This window comes from Ascaphus truei, chromosome 11 (genome assembly GCF_040206685.1).
Source record: "Ascaphus truei isolate aAscTru1 chromosome 11, aAscTru1.hap1, whole genome shotgun sequence".
In the NCBI taxonomy this organism is placed as follows: Eukaryota; Metazoa; Chordata; class Amphibia; order Anura; family Ascaphidae; genus Ascaphus; species Ascaphus truei.
Window position 1 is genome coordinate 55,841,387 of NC_134493.1, and position 17,771 is coordinate 55,859,157.

Consider the following 17,771-nt stretch of genomic DNA (forward strand, 5'->3'; position numbering starts at 1 on the left):
TGACATGGAAGGGAAACATGTAAGGGGAGAGGACAGGGAGGTGACAGGGAGGGGACAGGGAGGGGAAACATGTAAGGGGAGGGGACAGGGGAGGGGACAGGAAAGGGAAACATGTAAGGGGAGGGGACAGGGAGGGGACAGAGAGGGGACAGGGAAGGGAAACATGTAAGGGGAGGGGGACAGGGAGAGGACAGGGAGGGGACAGGGAGGGGAAACATGTAAGGGGAGGGGACAGGGAGGGGACAGGGGGAGGACAAGGAGGGGAAACATGTAAGGGGAGGGGACAGGGAGGGGACAGGGAGAGGACAGGGAGGGGAAACATGTAAGGGGAGGGGACAGGGAGAGGACAGGGAGAGGACAAGGAGGGGACAGGGAAGGGAAACATGTAAGGGGAGAGGACAGGGAGGGGACAGGGAGGTGACAGGGAGGGGACAGGGAGGGGAAACATGTAAGGGGAGGGGACAGGGACAGGACAAGGAGGGGACAGGGAGGGGACAGGGAAGGGAAAACATGTAAGGGGAGAGGACAGGGAGGGGGACAGGGAGGTGACAGGGAGGGGACACATGTAAGGGGAGGGGCAGGGAGAGGACAGGGAGGGGACAGGGAGGGGAAACATGTAAGGGGAGAGGACAGGGAGGGGACAGTGAGGGGAAACATGTAAGGGGAGGGTACAGGGAGAGGACAGGGAGAGGACAAGGAGGGGACAGGGAGAGGACAAGGAGGGGGACAGGGAGGGGAAACATGTAAGGGGAGGGGACAGGGAGGGGACAGGGAAGGGAAACATGTAAGGGGAGAGGACAGGGAGGTGACAGGGAGGGGACAGGGAGGGGAAACATGTAAGGGGAGAGGACAGGGAGGGGACAGGGAGGAGAAACATGTAAGGGGAGTGGACAGGGAGAGGACAGAAAGGGGACAGGGAGGGGGACAGGGAAGGGAAACATGTAAGGGGAGGGGACAGGGAGGGGAAACATGTAAGGGGAGAGGACAGGGAGGGGGACAGAGGGGATCCCAAGTGCAACTGTTACTAGGCAATTATCCTAACAGGGTTGTGCTAACTGTGATACAGCACTAGAATAAGTCTTATTGTGACTACACATAATTATACAAGAATACAATACATTTAAATCATAGAAAAGAACAAAGAGCAGTGTCAATACTATATATGAAACTAAGCATAAATAAACTATATTAGAATATATACACTCATTGTATAATGTTATTGTTCTAAAGTCCTAGCGGCTCACTGTCTAATGTGAAATCCCTATTATTCTAGCAACTACAGTATGCTCAAATATCGCTGAGGGAAGATACAGCCTCTCCGTATGTGAGGCCCAGCGGGAGAGGAGATCGCGTATAGCGAGCACGGCACGTCTGTACAAAGCAATACCTACTATAGTTAACAAGAGAGCGGCAGCGCTGCCAAGTACTGGCGCCATTTTCCCAGCCCCCTCCCAGTCCCCTCCCCCTTACATGGTTTCCTTGAAGCCTGGTGGGCATATTTAGCACATCGGTATCACTGATTTATTTATCCCCTATGTGGGCACCGAAGCATTGATGAATTGCTTGTAATTCTGTAATTAAACATGAATAACTTTCTTCACAAGTCCCCTGGATGCAGGATTTCTATTTTTGGATTGTATATTATATTAACCAGATGTCGGGACAGATGCGCACGCGCGGCCAGATCCACCGATTCTACGTGTAAGTGTGAGTGCTCGTCTTTCTATGTGATCAGTTATACTGACAGTGTGAATACCGCGGGAAACTCAACACAAACCTGTAGCACAGTGAGTAATTATCCCTGCCACCTCGATGTCAAAGTAAGTCTGCAGAGAAAAAGGCGCTTCTAAAAAAAAGGGTGTCCTAATCAACAAATTAGCAGTGTATTAGATACATGTATACACGGAGATGTGTGTTGCACAAATATAAAAAGTATATACAAAAGTGTTACAAATTATATTATATCAACTATGTGAAAATAGGTGAAAGTGCATAAATATCAAAAAAAATATATCAAATTTAATTAAAGAAAATTAAAGAATTGTTCAATAATAAATAAAAATCAGATCCCAAACTGACTCCTGATAGCTATACTGTAGTCCTAACCTTTTCTTATATTCCTATAATAGTCCTCCTTGGGCTGCATCCCCGCTGCCCTTGAGCGCGCTTATGCGTGAGAGCGGTGACATCACCAACTCTCCAAGCATGAGCGCTCGGCTATCCGGAATATTTATTTTCAAGCACGAGTGGGGGGGCCGTGGCCGGGGGAGTTGGCCGTGCAGTGAAGGCGCTGATTGGTTGCTGAAGGTCATGTGACCCTTCAGCGCACCTGGAAATCAATTTCATCTCTCACCAAGCGCCCGCGAGCGTACGAGCACGAGTGCGCGCATGGCGCGTGAGCATGGCCGGGCACGTTGACATTCATTGAACTCAACGCGCTAAGCACCAAGCGCGGTCAGCAGCAGCGTGGACGCAGCCTGATGTACAGTAGTTACTTCATTTTGAATCAGCCTCTCTGCCAGGTGCGTATGCAGCTCTCATTTTAAAACCTTCAGCACTGAAGCAGTTAATAAGGTGCCTTCACAGGTACGTGTTCGTCTTCCATTCGTCCAACCCCTTCATTTTGCCCCTCCCTCTGTTTCGCCACTGAGTCCCTTTCACTTTCCATTTCCTCATTCTTCTCTGGCTCGCATCCTGCATCCAGCAGTCGCAGGTTACCCGCCCCTTACCTGAGGCCTGGTGCCTCTTCTAGCTTCCTCTATTAGGCTGTCACTTGACTTCAGACAATCCAGCTCCACGGACTCAGTCGATCCTGCTTCATTTTTCCCTTGGTATCCTTGTCCTTATCACAACCCAAGAGTAGTTTCGGGAGAGAGACATTCAGGACTGATATCTACTTGATAATATCACACATTTACTACCCAAACAAATCTGCAGACCTTCTGCTCCTCAAGCTCAAAGTATGTCTCTTCTAGCCCAGGAGCGGGGGAAGATTTCCCAGTACAGCCCGGGGTCCATCCTATCCGTACCCGGACACGCGTTCCAGCGAGTCTCTCTGCAGCTCTTTGGCTTCTATGGACATGGCAAATCCTCGTTGGTTAACTTGTGTCTGAGCGTCGTGCGCGACGAACCGTATAAGAACTTGACCGGAATTGGTTGGTCGGAGGGGTCGGCGATGCGGGACAGACGGGAATACAGCCTGACCCACTATCTATATATTATCGACAACAGAGGATTTGTTAACCTGGACCAGGAGGAAATCGCCGAAGCGTCTGCTCAACTCAGTAAGTCAAAACCCCCATTTTATCATCACTTGTAAGTTATAACCACGTCCCGGAGATAAGAGGGGAGACTGAAATAGAAACAGGTATCTAGAAATAAAAACCGGAATCAAACACATCCTAAATCCTAAATGTAAAGTTGACTGTGGAATAGCTTCAAAAGGTACAAGAAAAATTCCACAATCTTGTTGTCATATTTTTAATTTATGCTTAAAATTCCTATTATACACATTGAATCAAAACAATTATATGGTTTTCTATACACTGTAATTCCCTTACTGTTAAAATAAATGGTGCCATTTTGTTACCTGCACTAGAACTGGATTGCTATGGAGAATTCCATCCACCATCGTACAGAAATATACCTAAGAAACATATATAATAAGATAACGCGTGTCATAAGATAACGCGTGTCATAAGATAACGCATGTCATAAGATAACGCATGTCATAAGATAACGCGTGTAATAAGATAACGTGTGTAATAAGATAACGTGTGTAATTAGATAACGTGTGTAATTAGATAACGTGTGTAATAAGATAACCTGTGTAATTAGATAACCTGTGTAATAAGATAACCTGTGTAATAAGATAATGTGTGTAATTAGATAACGTGTGTAATTAGATAACCTGTGTAATAAGATAACCTGTGTAATAAGATAACGTGTAATAAGATAACCTGTGTAATAAGATAACCTGTGTAATAAGAGTGGGTGCATATCATGGTCCTATTGAATGGATTTTTGTGTCTCGGTTCTTTGCAGGGTCTCTGCGGTTTGTGGAAGATGGGGTGAAATGGAACCAGAGCCTGGAAGAGAAGTTAGAGCTGCTACTGAAGAAACATAATACCCCACCCACCGATTTCATAGTGCCTGTGATTGTGTATAGGTACCAAAACCATTAACTGCCTGTGTCATTGGGGAACAGCAGCAGAGAGTTTGGGAAACACAGTTCAATGTCGTGAAATGACCAATGATGCACTCAGGATGCAGGAAGAAAAAGTCATCAGAATCTTGGGTGTATTTGGAGGGGGTATATAAGCAGGGAAGGGGCAGCAGAGTGTTGTGGAGTATAGGGAGGGGCATAACATGGCAGTGAGGGGGGCAGCAGGATGTTGGGTGTTTAGAGAGGGGGTATAACATGGCAGTGAGGGGGCAGCAGGACGTTGGGTGTTTAGAGAGGGGGTATAACATGGCAGTGAGGATGCAGCAGGATGATGAAGTGTATAGGAAGGGTATAATGTGGCAGGGATGGGTACAGCTGAAGTCTGGGGTGTATAGGGAGGGGTATAACATGGCACTGAAAAGGCAGCAGGGTGTTACAGGTGTAGCCCTGCTTCCTATCACTAGCAAGCCGCTACTCTGTGCTGTATTACCTGCAGGCTCACAGGGCCTAAGTCTCTGCCACGGAGAGCCTGGGGTGCGCACAATATTTATAACTGGTGCAGCGCCTCCACCTGCGACAGCTCCCGCCAAAGGGGGAGTGGGTCTTCGCAGGACGTATATGCAAGAATTACACTTGCACAGCCAAGTTCTAAAACCAACCTCCTTTACTTGCAGACCAAACTCACAGTTAATTACATGCCATAACATTCCTATATATGTATGCGTTATATAGCGCGCCACGGCAGACGCCAACACTATCTTGCGCCACGGCGGACACCCCTCAACATGCGCCACGGCGGACGCCAACAATACTTCCCACACCCTCCACCGGGTGATCCCACCCCGTGTCCGATCCTTAACGGATTAGTCCTCCCGCTCCCTGCAGGTAACTATGTGTGTGTATGGGTGACTGCGCAGCCACTGTGTCTCGGGTGAATGAATGGTACCGTTGGCGCACTTGTTGAAATACCTGCCGAGCACTCCGGTGCTCGGAACTGCTACGATCTTCACAAAGGGTCTCGGTACGTCGACACCGCTCTATCTCTCTCGCTCCCTCTAGGGTCCGGGGCGATCCCACCCGGACTCCGGCAACACAAGTGGGGTCTGAGCCCAGACCTCCCTCTCGACAGTATAGTCCCGGTCAAGGCTTACAGATACTATGGGAAGAGGAACCTCAATATGGCGATCCCTGGCTCAGCTTGTCTCTAAGGTGACTCAGGGCTAGCTGGGCCTGGGGCACCTGGCCTGCGCCGGGGCGGATTAAACTCCCCTCACAGACTCTCCCTCTCCTCTCCAACCAGCTCTCACTCCACGTGCGCACATCCACTGCCTATATCTCCTTCACCTCCTCAGCCCATTGGCTCGACTCTCCCACCTGACCCTCCCCGCGGGGCTGCTGGGTCAAGGGACTGCTCCCTCCCGCCAAATGCACTCCCCTCCTTCGCGGGCTTTTGCAACTACTCTTTGCAAGCGCAAAATCCCGCTCTTTGGGGTGAATCAGGGATCACGGCTACACAGGTATAGGGAGGTTTATAACAAGGCAGTGAGGGGCAGCAGGACATTTGAGTTTATACAGAGGGGTATAACAAGGCTTTCAGGTGGGCAGTGTTATCTTGGGTGTATATGCAGATGTGTATCAACACATTGAGGAGGCAGCAGGGTATTGGAGTGTATAGGGAGCTGTATAACAAGGCAGTGAGGGGGTAGCAGGAAGCTGGGTGGATATGGAGGTGTATAACAAGGCAGGCAGGAGAGCAGCAGGGTGTTGGGTGTGCAGAGAGGGGTATAACAAGACAGAGAGGGAGCAGTAAGATACTGTATTGAGTGTGTTTCCTGTTGCAGAGGAGCAGATACTATGACCACTCAAAGATCTGTGAACATGAAGAAGTTTATATTGAGGGCCTATGATATCACAGGTAAGGGATCCATTCCTATGTTACTAACAGGTCTGATTTGTATCCAGCTGGGCTCTTCTATGTATAAGAATACATTCTGAGCTTTGCTGAACAGAGCCTTTTAATTGGCTAATTTCTTGGGTTATAATTATTATTTTACATTTGTAATTTCTGAAAAATATATCTTGCAATAAACCAATTTTGAAACCTGTACATTGATTTTTTTTTTTTATGTTGGAACTTTTCCAATACACGTGCAACAGTAGTTCTTGATATTTGGGGACAGAAAAACATGGCAGCCATTTTCTCCATAGGAAAATATTTAAAATATATATAATATATATAAACCATACGATACCGTTTGAAGCACGAGATCAGGAGACAGCACTCTGGTAAGTTTGATCACAAGTTTTGTATTGAAAAAGACACATAAAGACACATGTCTTTTTCAATACAAAACTTGTGATCAAACTTACCAGAGTGCTGTCTCCTGATCTCGTGCTTCAAACGGTATCGTATGGTTTATTATTGCTTTATGGGACAAGCACCCAGATTTTTCTACTTGCAAGTGGAGTGCCGACTGCTTCTGTGGATTCTATAATATATATAATATATATTTACTACCTAATGAGTTACAGTTACATAGTAGATAAGGTTGAAAAAAAGACATACGCCCATCAAGTTCATCAAATGACAAGATACTTTATACTATATCCGTACTTACAGTATATTGATCCAGAGGAAGGCAAACACAAAACCCCAGTGACACATTATCCAATGAAATCTCTTAAGGGGAAAAATAAATTCCTTCCCGACTCCAAGAATTGGCAATCGGATTACTCTCTGAATCAACATCCTTCCCATGTTTACTTATTTGGTATATCCCTGTATAGAATCCCTTTCTAAAAAGATGCCCAACCTTTTTTTGAACATATCTATTGTATCTGCCATCACAGTCTCCATGGGTAATGAATCCCACACTGTAACTGCCCTTACTTTAAAGAACCCTTTCCTTTGTTGCTGGTGAAATCTCCTTTCCTCCAACCTTAAGGGATGGCCCCCGAGTCCTTTGTACTGCCCTTGGGATGAATAGTTCTTTTGAAAGCTCCTTGTACTGTCCCCGAATATATTTGTATATAGTTATCATATCCCCTCTTAGATGCCTCTTTTCTAATGTAAATAAATCTAATTTAGCTAGCCTCTCCTCCATAAATCAGATTACCCATTGCCCTTTATTAATTTGGTGGCTCTTCTCTGCACTCTCTCTAGTTCCATAATGTATTTTCTAAGGAGTGGTGCCCAAAATTGTACTCCATATTCAAGGTGAGGTCTTACTAATGCTTTGTAAAGGGGCATAATTATGTTTACTTCCCTTCCATCTATTGCCCGTTTGATGCAAGATAAGATCTTGTTTGCCTTTGCAGCTACTGCATGACTTTGGGCACTATTGCTAAGCCTGCTGTTTACAAGCACTCCTAAAGCCTTCTCCATCAAGGATTCCCCCAATTTATCCCCATTTAATTTGTAAATCGCCTGTTTATTCTTGCTTCCCAAATGCATAACCTTACATGTATCTGTATTAAACCTCATCTGCCATTTACCTGCCCACGTTTCCTCTGTCTCCAAGTCCTTCTGGAGAGAAATTACATCCTGCTCTGTGAAAAAGAGCAATATTTTTTATAGCAACATAGTATTGAAGCAGGGGGCATCCGCAGCTGGACCCCTTTAATTTCAGGTCCTGGGAACCCCTGCTTCCAGAGATACTTACTTCCGAAGGGCGTGCTCGTATATCCTGCAAATTTGAAGCTCCATATATTCGCCTGCTTGGATTGCCCCTTTAAAATGAATATGACGCAAAAAAGTTACACCGAGAGTGTTCATTTGCATGTAATTTCCCAGAATACCTGGCTGCAGTGGAAACACTGTATGCTAAGAGATAATGGGGAAGGGCAGGGTTGTAGACCTGTCTGAGACATGTAAATGTGCTCACACGTGCTCATTTTATTTGCTGTACACAAGGAAGGAAGCGTTGGAAGAAATACTGTAAATACAGGATACTTATACACTCCAGAAACACTTTGGGAGGTATTATTGGGTAATATGTGAATCCTATTGTGGCCTCGTTCTGTTATTCACGGTGAGTAACGCCCTTGTGCTTCTCCTGCAGGAATATTCCCCGTTGTCTTGCTCATGGAGTCCGGTAAAAGCCTGGAGAAGACCTGTAATTACTTTGGCTCGCTGGGCGTGTGTCATATGGTCTCCCTGCACAACTTCAGGACTGCGAAACCCGAGCGAAATGAAGAGACGGACACAGAGATCCTGAGCTTTCTGAATCTGTGCAGTAACGAGGCCGACAGAGGCATCAAGAAGTATCAGAAGCTGGGGGATATGAATGTGGAGCACAGGAGGCAGGTCAGGGAGCAGATAAGGCTGGAGGTGGAGGTGGAGCGAGAGAAGGTCAAGGAGCAAACGAGAGAAGAGATGAAGAGGGAGCAGGAGAAAGTTAAAGAGGAAAGGAAAGAAGAGATGAAAAGGGAACAGGAGGACGTTGGAAAGCAAATGAGAGAAGAGGTAGAAGAATGAGGCTGCTCAGAGGCAGATACCATGGAAGGGTCTTAGAGGAACAACTAGGACATATTATCGTGCTGCAGTAACATGTCTTATGGCAGAGCACTGCTCAGTAAATATTACCCTTAATATCTACTTTTATGGGGGTGAAGGCTTCTTATCTCTACAGTATATACTCACTAGGTAAGGAGAATGGGGAAGAGCTATATCCAGGTATACAAGGCTATTGGCTCCAGAAACTGCTTGTCTGTCATTAAATTGACACTAATAAAGGTATTTTATATATATGCTTCCTAGTGTCGATGTGTCACAATAATGTGTGTCAATTTGAACTGCTTTAGTGTCGTGGGCATGAAAAATCCAGGTAGGGTTTGTAAGCTTTATTGTTGCACTAAAAGCACTAAAAGCACTAAAAGCACTAAAAGCACTAAAAGCACCGGCTGTAACATCAGGATGTACAGAGCTGTTACAAATCAACTCGTACAACAATCAGATCCTGACACTATGTTACCGGGTCATAGTAATAGGGAAACGCGATATTTTACACTGCGCTGTTGGTTGAGCGATTAAACCTAATATGACAAAGATTCATAACATGCAATGAAACATGGGCAAAAAACATTTTCAAACAATATACATCTTTGGCTTTTGTCATCAAATTGTCCTATTATTCCCAAACTTCAGTAAAAACGGTAATGTTTGGCCAATTAATTCTCACACTATTGTGTGGTATTTACAAGTAGGTAAGTTTCCACTGACAGGCGCCAGTTACAAAGTTTCCCAGACTGTCTGTCACAGTGATCGCGCGCTGTCTGTCACAGCGATCGCGCGGTGTCTGTCACAGCGATCGCGCGCTGTCTGTCACAGCGATCGCGCGCTGTCTGTCACAGCGATCGCGCGGTGTCTGTCACAGCGATCGCGCGCTGTCTGTCACAGCGATCTCACGCTGTCTGTCACAGCGATCGCGCGCTGTCTGTCACAGCGATCTCACGCTGTCTGTCACAGCGATCGCGCGCTGTCTGTCACAGCGATCGCGCTCTGTCTGTCACAGCGATCGCGCGCTGTCTGTCACAGCGATCGCGCGCTGTCTGTCACAGCGATCGCGCGCTGTCTGTCACAGCGATCGCGCGCTGTCTGTCACAGCGATCTCGCGCTGTCTGTCACAGCGATCGCGCGCTGTCTGTCACAGCGATCGCGCTCTGTCTGTCACAGCGATCGCGCGCTGTCTGTCACAGCGATCGCGCGCTGTCTGTCACAGCGATCGCGCGCTGTCTGTCACAGCGATCGCGCGCTGTCTGTCACAGCGATCGCGCGCTGTCTGTCACAGCGATCGCGCGCTGTCTGTCACAGCGATCGCGCTCTGTCTGTCACAGCGATCGCGCGCTGTCTGTCACAGCGATCGCGCGCTGTCTGTCACAGCGATCGCGCGCTGTCTGTCACAGCGATCGCGCGCTGTCTGTCACAGCGATCGCGCGCTGTCTGTCACAGCGATCGCGCGCTGTCTGTCACAGCGATCGCGCGCTGTCTGTCACAGCGATCTCACGCTGTCTGTCACAGCGATCGCGCGCTGTCTGTCACAGCGATCTCACGCTGTCTGTCACAGCGATCGCGCGCTGTCTGTCACAGCGATCGCGCTCTGTCTGTCACAGCGATCGCGCGGTGTCTGTCACAGCGATCGCGCGCTGTCTGTCACAGCGATCGCGCGCTGTCTGTCACAGCGATCGCGCGCTGTCTGTCACAGCGATCGCGCGCTGTCTGTCACAGCGATCGCGCGCTGTCTGTCACAGCGATCGCGCGCTGTCTGTCACAGCGATCGCGCTCTGTCTGTCACAGCGATCGCGCTCTGTCTGTCACAGCGATCGCGCGCTGTCTGTCACAGCGATCGCGCGCTGACTGTCACAGCGATCGCGCGCTGTCTGTCACAGCGATCGCGCTCTGTCTGTCACAGCGATCGCGCGCTGTCTGTCACAGCGATCGCGCGCTGTCTGTCACAGCGATCGCGCGCTGTCTGTCACAGCGATCGCGCGCTGTCTGTCACAGCGATCGCGCGCTGTCTGTCACAGCGATCGCGCGCTGTCTGTCACAGCGATCGCGCGCTGTCTGTCACAGCGATCGTCCTCTGTCTGTCACAGCGATCGCGCTCTGTCTGTCACAGCGATCACGCGCTGTCTGTCACAGCGATCACGCGCTGACTGTCACAGCGATCACGCGCTGTTTGTCACAACGATCACGCGCTGCCTGTCACAGCGATCATGCACAGTCTGTCACAGCTATCACGCACTGTCTGTCACAGCGATCAAGCGCTGTCTGTCACAGCGATCACGCACGGTCTGTCACAGCGATCACGTGCTGTCTGTTACAGCGATCACGCGCTGTCTGTCACAGCGATCATGCGTTGTCTGTCACAGCGATCGTGCACTGTCTGTGACAGCAATCACACACTGTCACAGCGATAACGCGCTGTCTTTCGAAGCATTGATGAATTGCTTATAATTCTGTAAATAAACGTGAATAACTTTCTTCACAAGTCCCCTGGATGCAGGATTTCTATGTTTGGATTGTATATTATATTAACCAGATGCCGGGACAGACGCGCACGCGCGGCCAGATCCACCGATTCTACGTGTAAGTGTGAGTGCTCGTCTTTCTATGTGATCAGTTATACTGACAGTGTGAACACCGCGGGAAACTCAACACAAACCTGTAGCACAGTGAGTAATTATCCCTGCCACCTCGATGTCACAGTAAGTCTGCAGGTTGTGGTTGTACAGTTTGTGAAGAAGAGAAAAAACTGCACTTCAAAAAAAGTGTGTCCTAATCAACAAGTTAGCAGTATATAAGATACATGTACACACGGAGATGTGTACACACGGAGATGGGGTTTTGCACAAATATAGAAAGTATATACAAAAGTGTTACCATTTATCACTTCATCTCCCTGTGCCTCAGGCACCAAAAACATAGATTGTAAGCTCCATGGGGCCGGGACCTCTGCCTGCAAAATGTCTCTGTAAATCGCTGCGTACAATTAGCAGCGCTATACAAGATCATGCTATTATTATTATTATATATCAATTATGTGATAATGTGAGTGTATAAACATCATAAAACAACATGTAATTAAAGAAAATTCAATAATTGTTCAATCATAAATAAAAAGCAGATCTAGAACAAACTCCTGATAGTGAGAGTCCTGCCTTTTCTTATATTATTATAATAATCCTCCTTTGTATGTATGTATGTATGTATGTATGTATGTATGTATGTATGTATGTATGTATATTTATTTATATAGCAACAACAGTGTATTCAGCGCTTCATGAACACAATACAGTACAGGGAATTATAATAACACAATAAGCGCAGCAGTTAGACAATAGGAAAGGAAATCCCTGCCCCGGAGAGCTTACAATCTAAGTGGTAAGATGAGAGACTCACAGAGACAGTAGGTGAGGGAATAAGTGCAGTAGATGGCAGTGCTTGGCCTTGATGGTGGGTACATGCAGTAGATGGCAGTGGTTGGCCACAATGGGTGGTAGGAGTGCCTGTGGGTGCAGGACAGTAGCCATGAGTGCAGGCAATTGGGATGCTACTTTTGCAATATGAGTTTTAAGGTTTGTCAGAATTAAATTAGATGGGTTAATACTATTAGCAGGGAAAGAGGTGGCAGGGAGGCGTGGGCGAGAGCAGGTGTGTCTATGGCTGGGTCCAGGATTAGGAGAGATATCCCCAGCATCAACAAGGAGGAGTGGGAAGATGAAGAAATGTGGACAGGAGGGAAGTGGGGAAGCTGCTGAGAAGAGAACATTTTACAAACGTGTGAGGAAATAGCAAATAGGGAGGGCATAATGAGAAGCGGGGAGAGAGGTAGGAGGAGAGAGTTTCCAGGTATCGGAGGATAATAGTAGTTATTGTTGAAAGAGAAGGTATATAAATCAGGCCTGGCAGGGCAGCACTGAAGATTAAGCAGCAGATTAGAAACAGTCTATAGATGTGTATAGACAAAGTGTCCGGGAATTTAGAAAGTCATGTTGCAGAGTTGTTGTTGTTGAAGTGCAGAGTCCAGTTCTTCTTATAGTCTTCAGCTCCAATGTTAACTACAACAATAACTCCACAGACACTTCATATGTGACACTTAAGATCTTACTAAGATGTTAGCACAGCCATATGGCACAGCCAAGGTAAACTGACTTAAATACTCTAAACCGATTCACTTGAAATAATTAATGGAGGGTTTTGCCTATTCAACTCCTTAGATGTAGTTACTTCAGTTTGAATCAGCCTCTCTGCCAGGTGCGTATGCAGCTCTCATTTTAAAACCTTCAGCACAGAAGCAATTAATGAGGTGCCTTTAAATCTGCGTGTTCCCCTTCCATTCCTTCAACCCCTTCTTTTTACCCCTCCCTCCCTCTATTTCGCTACTCCGTCCCTTTCACTTCCCTTATTCTTCTCTGGCTCGCATCCTGCATCCACCAGTCGCAGATTACCCGCCCCTTACCCGAGTCTTGGTGCCTCTTCTAGCTTCCTCTATTAGGCTGTCACTTGACTTCAGACAATCCAGCTCCACAGACTCAGTCGATCCTGCTTCATTTTTCCCTTGGTATCCTTGTCCTTATCACAACCCAAGAGTAGTTTCGGGAGAGAGACATTCAGGGCTGATATCTACTTGATAATATCACACATTTACAGCCCAAACAAATCTGCAGACCTTCTGCTCATCAAGCTCAAAGTATGTCTCTTCTAGCCCATGAGCGGGGGAAGATTTCCCAGTACAGCCCGGGCTCCATCCTACCTGTACCTGGACACGCGTTCCAGCGAGTCTCTCTGCAGCTCTTTGGTTTCTTTGGACATGGCAAATCCTCGTTGGTTAACTTGTGTCTGAGCGTCGTGCGCGACGAACCGTATAAGAACTTGACCGGTTCTCGTTGGTCGGAGGGGTCGGTGATGCGGGACAGGCAGGAATACAGCCTGACCCACTATCTATATATTATCGACAACAGAGGATTTGTTAACCTGGACCAGGAGGAAATCGCCGAAGCGTCTGCTCAACTCAGTAAGTCAGAACCCCCCTTTTATCATCGCTTGTAAGTTATAACCACGTCCCGGAGATAAGAGGGGAGACTGAAATAGAAACAGTTATCTAGAAATAAGAACCGGAATCAAACACATCCTAAATCCTAAATGTAAAGTTGACTGTGCAATAGCTTCAAAAGGTACAAGAAAAATTCCACAATCTTGTTGTCATATTTTTTAATGTATGCTTAAAATTTCTATTATAGACATCGAATCAAAACCATTATATGGTTTTTTATACATTGTAATTCCCTTACTGTTAAAATAAATGGTGCCATTTTGTTACCTGCACTAGAACTGGATTGCTATGGAGAATTCCATCCACCATCGTACAGAAATATACCTAAGAAACGTATAATATGATAACGAGTGTAATAAGATAACGTGTGTAATAAGATAACCTGTGTAATAAGATAACCTGTGTAATAAGAGTGGGTGCAGATCATGGTCCTGTTGCATTGATGTTTGTGTCTCGGTCCTTTGCAGGGTCTCTGCGGTTTGTGGAAGATGGGGTGAAATGGAACCAGAGCCTGGAAGAGAAGTTAGAGCTGCTACTGAAGAAGCATAATACCCCACCCACCGATTTCATAGTGCCTGTGATTGTGTATAGGTACCAAAACCATTAACTGCCTGTGTCATTGGGGAACAGCAGCAGAGAGTTTGGGAAACACAGTTCAATGTCGAGAAATGACCAATGATGCACTCAGGATACAGGAAGAAAAAGCCAGCAAGATATTGGGTGAATAGGGAGGGGTATAACAAGGCAGTGAGGGGGCAGCAGGATGTTGGGGTGTATAGGGAGGGGTATAATCTGGGCAGTGAGGAGGCAGCAGGGTGTTGGGGTGTATAGGGAGGGGTATAACAGGGCAGTGAGGAGGCAGCAGGATGTTGGGGTGTATAGGGAGGGGTATAATCTGGGCAGTGAGGAGGCAGCAGGGTGTTGGGGTGTATAGGGAGGGGTATAACAGGGCAGTGAGGAGGTAGCAGGATGTTGGGGTGTAAAGGGAGGGTATAACAGGGCAGTGAGGAGGCAGCAGGATGTTGGGGTGTATAGGGAGGGGTATAACAGGGCAGTGAGGAGGCAGCAGGACATTGGAGTGTATACATATGGATATAACAAGGGCAATGAGAGGGCGGCAGTACGTTGGGTGTATAGGGAGGGGTATAACAGGGTAGTGAGGGGGCAGCAGGATGTTGGGGTGTATAGGGAGGGGTATAACAGGGCAGTGAGAGGGCAGCAGGGTGTTGGGGTGTATAGGGGGAGGTATAACAGGGCAGTGAGGCGGCAGCAGGGTGTTGGGGTGTATAGGGAGGAGTATAACAGGGCAGTGAGGGGGCAGCAGGGTGTTGGGGTGTATAGGGGGAGGTATAACAGGGCAGTGAGGCGGCAGCAGGGTGTTGGGGTGTATAGGGAGGAGTATAACAGGGCAGTGAGGCGGCAGCAGGGTGTTGGGGTGTATAGGGAGGGTATAACATGGCAGTGAAGTGGCAGCAGTATGTTGGGTTGTATAGGGAGGGGTATAACATGGCAGTGAGGAGGGCAGCAGGATGTTGGGGTGTATAGGGAGCGGTATAACAGGGCAGTGAGGGGCAGCAGTATGTTGGGATGTATAAGGAGCAGTATAATAGGGTAGTGAGAAGGGCAGTAGGATGTTTGGGTGTATAGGGAAGTGTATAACAAGGCAGGAGAGCAGCAGGGTGTTGGGTGTGCAGGGAGGGGTACAGCAAGGCAGAGAGGGAGCAGTAAGATACTGTACTGAGTGTGTTTCCTGTTGCAGAGGAGCAGATACTATGACCACTCAAAGATCTCTGAACATGAAGAAGTTTATATTGAGGGCCTATGATATCACAGGTAAGGGATCCATTCCTATGTTACTAACAGGTCTGATTTGTATCCAGCTGGGCTCTTCTATGTATAAGAATACATTCTGAGCTTTGCTGAACAGAGCCTTTTAATTGGCTAATTTCTTGGGTTATAATTATTATTTTAAATTTGTAAGGGGACAATAAATTCCTTCCTGACTCCAAGAATTGGCAATCGGATTAATCCCTGGATCAACATCCTTCCCATGTTTACTTATTTGGTATATCCCTGTATACCTTTCCTTTCTAAAAAGAGGTCCAACCTTTTTTTAAGATATGTATTGTGTCTGCCATCACAGTCTCCATGGGTAATGAATCCCACAATGTACCTGCCCTCACTGTAAAGAACCCTTTCCTTTGTTGCTGGTGAAATTTCCTTTTCCTCCATCCTTAAGGGATGGCCCGAGTCCTTAGTACTGCCCGTGGGATGAATAGTTCTTTTGAAAGCTCCTTGTACTGTCCCCGAATATATTTGTATATAGTTATCATATCCCCTCTTAGACGCCTCTTTTCCAATGTAAATAAATCTAATTTAGCTAGCCTCTCCTCATAAGTTAGATTGTCCATCCCCTTTATTAATTTGGTGGCTCTTCTCTGCACTCTCTCTAGTTCCATAATGTCTTTCTTAGGATTGGTGCCCAAATTTGTACTCCATATTAAAGGTGTGGTCTTACTAATGCTTTGTAAAGGGGCATTGTAAGAGGACATGTGCAGAGGTACGCAATGGAGACTGTTTTAAGGTGAAATTAAAATAAGGCTTTATTGTGCCTGTCCCTCCACAATAGGTGGCAGTACAGTAACTGCAAAGGCAAACAAGGCATCATTATGTTTACTTCCCTTCCATCCATTGCCCGTTTAATGCAAGATAAGATCTTGTTTGCCTGAGTGGAGTGGCTACCGGCACCTCCGACAGAAGCAGGAGGTCCCGGAGCTTCAATCCTGTGTAAAAAAAATAAATGTAAAACCCAAAACAAAGTCGCCTGCTTGCATTTCCGTTTAAAATGGATATGAAACAAAAAAGTGACACACTGAGAGTGCTCATTTGCATGTCATTTCCCAGAATCCCTGGCTGCCGTGGAAACACTGTAAGCTAAGAGATAATGGGGAAGGGCAGGGTTGTAGACCTGTTTGAGACATGTGAATGTGCTCACACGTGGTCATTTTATTTGCTGTACGTGAGAAAGGAAACTTTTGGAGAAATACTGTAAATACAGGATACTTATACACTCCAAAAACACTTTGGGAGGTATTATTGGGTAATAGGTAAATCCTATTGTGGCCTCGTTCTGTTATTCATGGTGAGTAATGCCCTTGTGCTTCTCCTGCAGGAATATTCCCTGTTGTCTTGCTCATGGAGTCCGGTGAAGGCCTGGACAAGATCTGTAATTACTTTAGCTCGCTGGGCGTGTGTCACATGGTCTCCCTGCAGAACTTCAAGACTGCGAAACCCGAGCGAGATGAAGACACGGACATGGAGATCCTGAGCTTCCTGAATCTGTGCAGTAACGAGGCCGACAGAGGCATCAAGAAGTATCAGAAGCTGGGGGATATGAATGTGGAGCACAGGAGGCAGGTCAGGGAGCAGATAAGGCTGGAGGTGGAGGTGGAGCGAGAGAAGGTCAAGGAGCAAACGAGAGAAGAGATGAAAAGGGAGCAGGAGAAAGTTTAAGAGGAAATGAGAGAAGAGGCAGAAGAACGAGGCTGCTCAGAGGCAGATACCATGGAAGGGTCTTAGAGGAACAACTAGGACATATTATCGTGCTGCAGTAACATGTCTTATGGCAGGGCACTGCTCAGTAAATATTACCCTTAATATCTACTTTCATGGGTGTGAAGGCTTCTTATCTCTACAGTATATAATCACTAGGTAAGGAGAATGGGGAAGTGCTATATCCAGGTATACAAGGCTATTGGCTCCAGAAACTGCTTGTTTGTCATTAAATTGACAGAAATAAAGGTATTTTAAATAAATGCTTCATAGTGTCGATGTGTCACAATAGTGTCATGCTTTAGTGTCGTGGGCATGAAACATCCGAGTAGGGTTTGCACAGAAAGCTTTATTGTTGCACTAAAAGCGCTGGCTGTAAAATCAGGATGTACAGAGCTGTTACAAATCAACTGATGTACAACAAGGAGATTCTTACACTATGTAATTGGCATCAAATTAGTCATTACCACCTACATCAACTTTTTCAACAGTTACATTTA

General features: G+C 46.8%; 2 protein-coding genes across 2 annotated transcripts in view; both read left to right on the plus strand.

The window, feature by feature from the left end:
* Positions 1 to 8,918, plus strand: part of LOC142463559 (uncharacterized) — a 23,393-nt gene extending 14,475 nt beyond the window's left edge. The window contains exons 4-6 of the mRNA XM_075566459.1: positions 4,045 to 4,168; positions 6,007 to 6,080; positions 8,227 to 8,918. Of these exons, the coding sequence (XP_075422574.1) occupies positions 4,045 to 4,168; positions 6,007 to 6,080; positions 8,227 to 8,642 (614 nt within the window). The 3' untranslated portion in view covers positions 8,643 to 8,918. The remainder of the gene's footprint in view (positions 1 to 4,044; positions 4,169 to 6,006; positions 6,081 to 8,226) is intronic.
* A 3,737-nt stretch (positions 8,919 to 12,655) lies between these two features.
* LOC142463560 (uncharacterized) lies at positions 12,656 to 17,534 on the plus strand. The gene is made up of 4 exons (XM_075566462.1): positions 12,656 to 13,680; positions 14,187 to 14,310; positions 15,479 to 15,552; positions 16,892 to 17,534. Exons 1-4 carry the CDS (start codon positions 13,359 to 13,361, stop codon positions 17,230 to 17,232), a joined length of 861 nt encoding a protein of 286 aa, XP_075422577.1. The 5' UTR covers positions 12,656 to 13,358; the 3' UTR covers positions 17,233 to 17,534.
* The last annotated feature ends 237 nt before the right edge of the window (positions 17,535 to 17,771 follow it).

Coding starts and splice junctions, on each gene's coding strand:
- LOC142463560 (XM_075566462.1), top strand. CDS start 13,359: ATGTCTCTTCTAGCCCATGAGCGGGGGAAGATTTCCCAGTACAGCCCG. Junction 13,681..14,186: donor CGAAGCGTCTGCTCAACTCA/GTAAGTCAGAAC, acceptor GGTCCTTTGCAG/GGTCTCTGCGGTTTGTGGAA. Junction 14,311..15,478: donor GTGCCTGTGATTGTGTATAG/GTACCAAAACCA, acceptor TTCCTGTTGCAG/AGGAGCAGATACTATGACCA.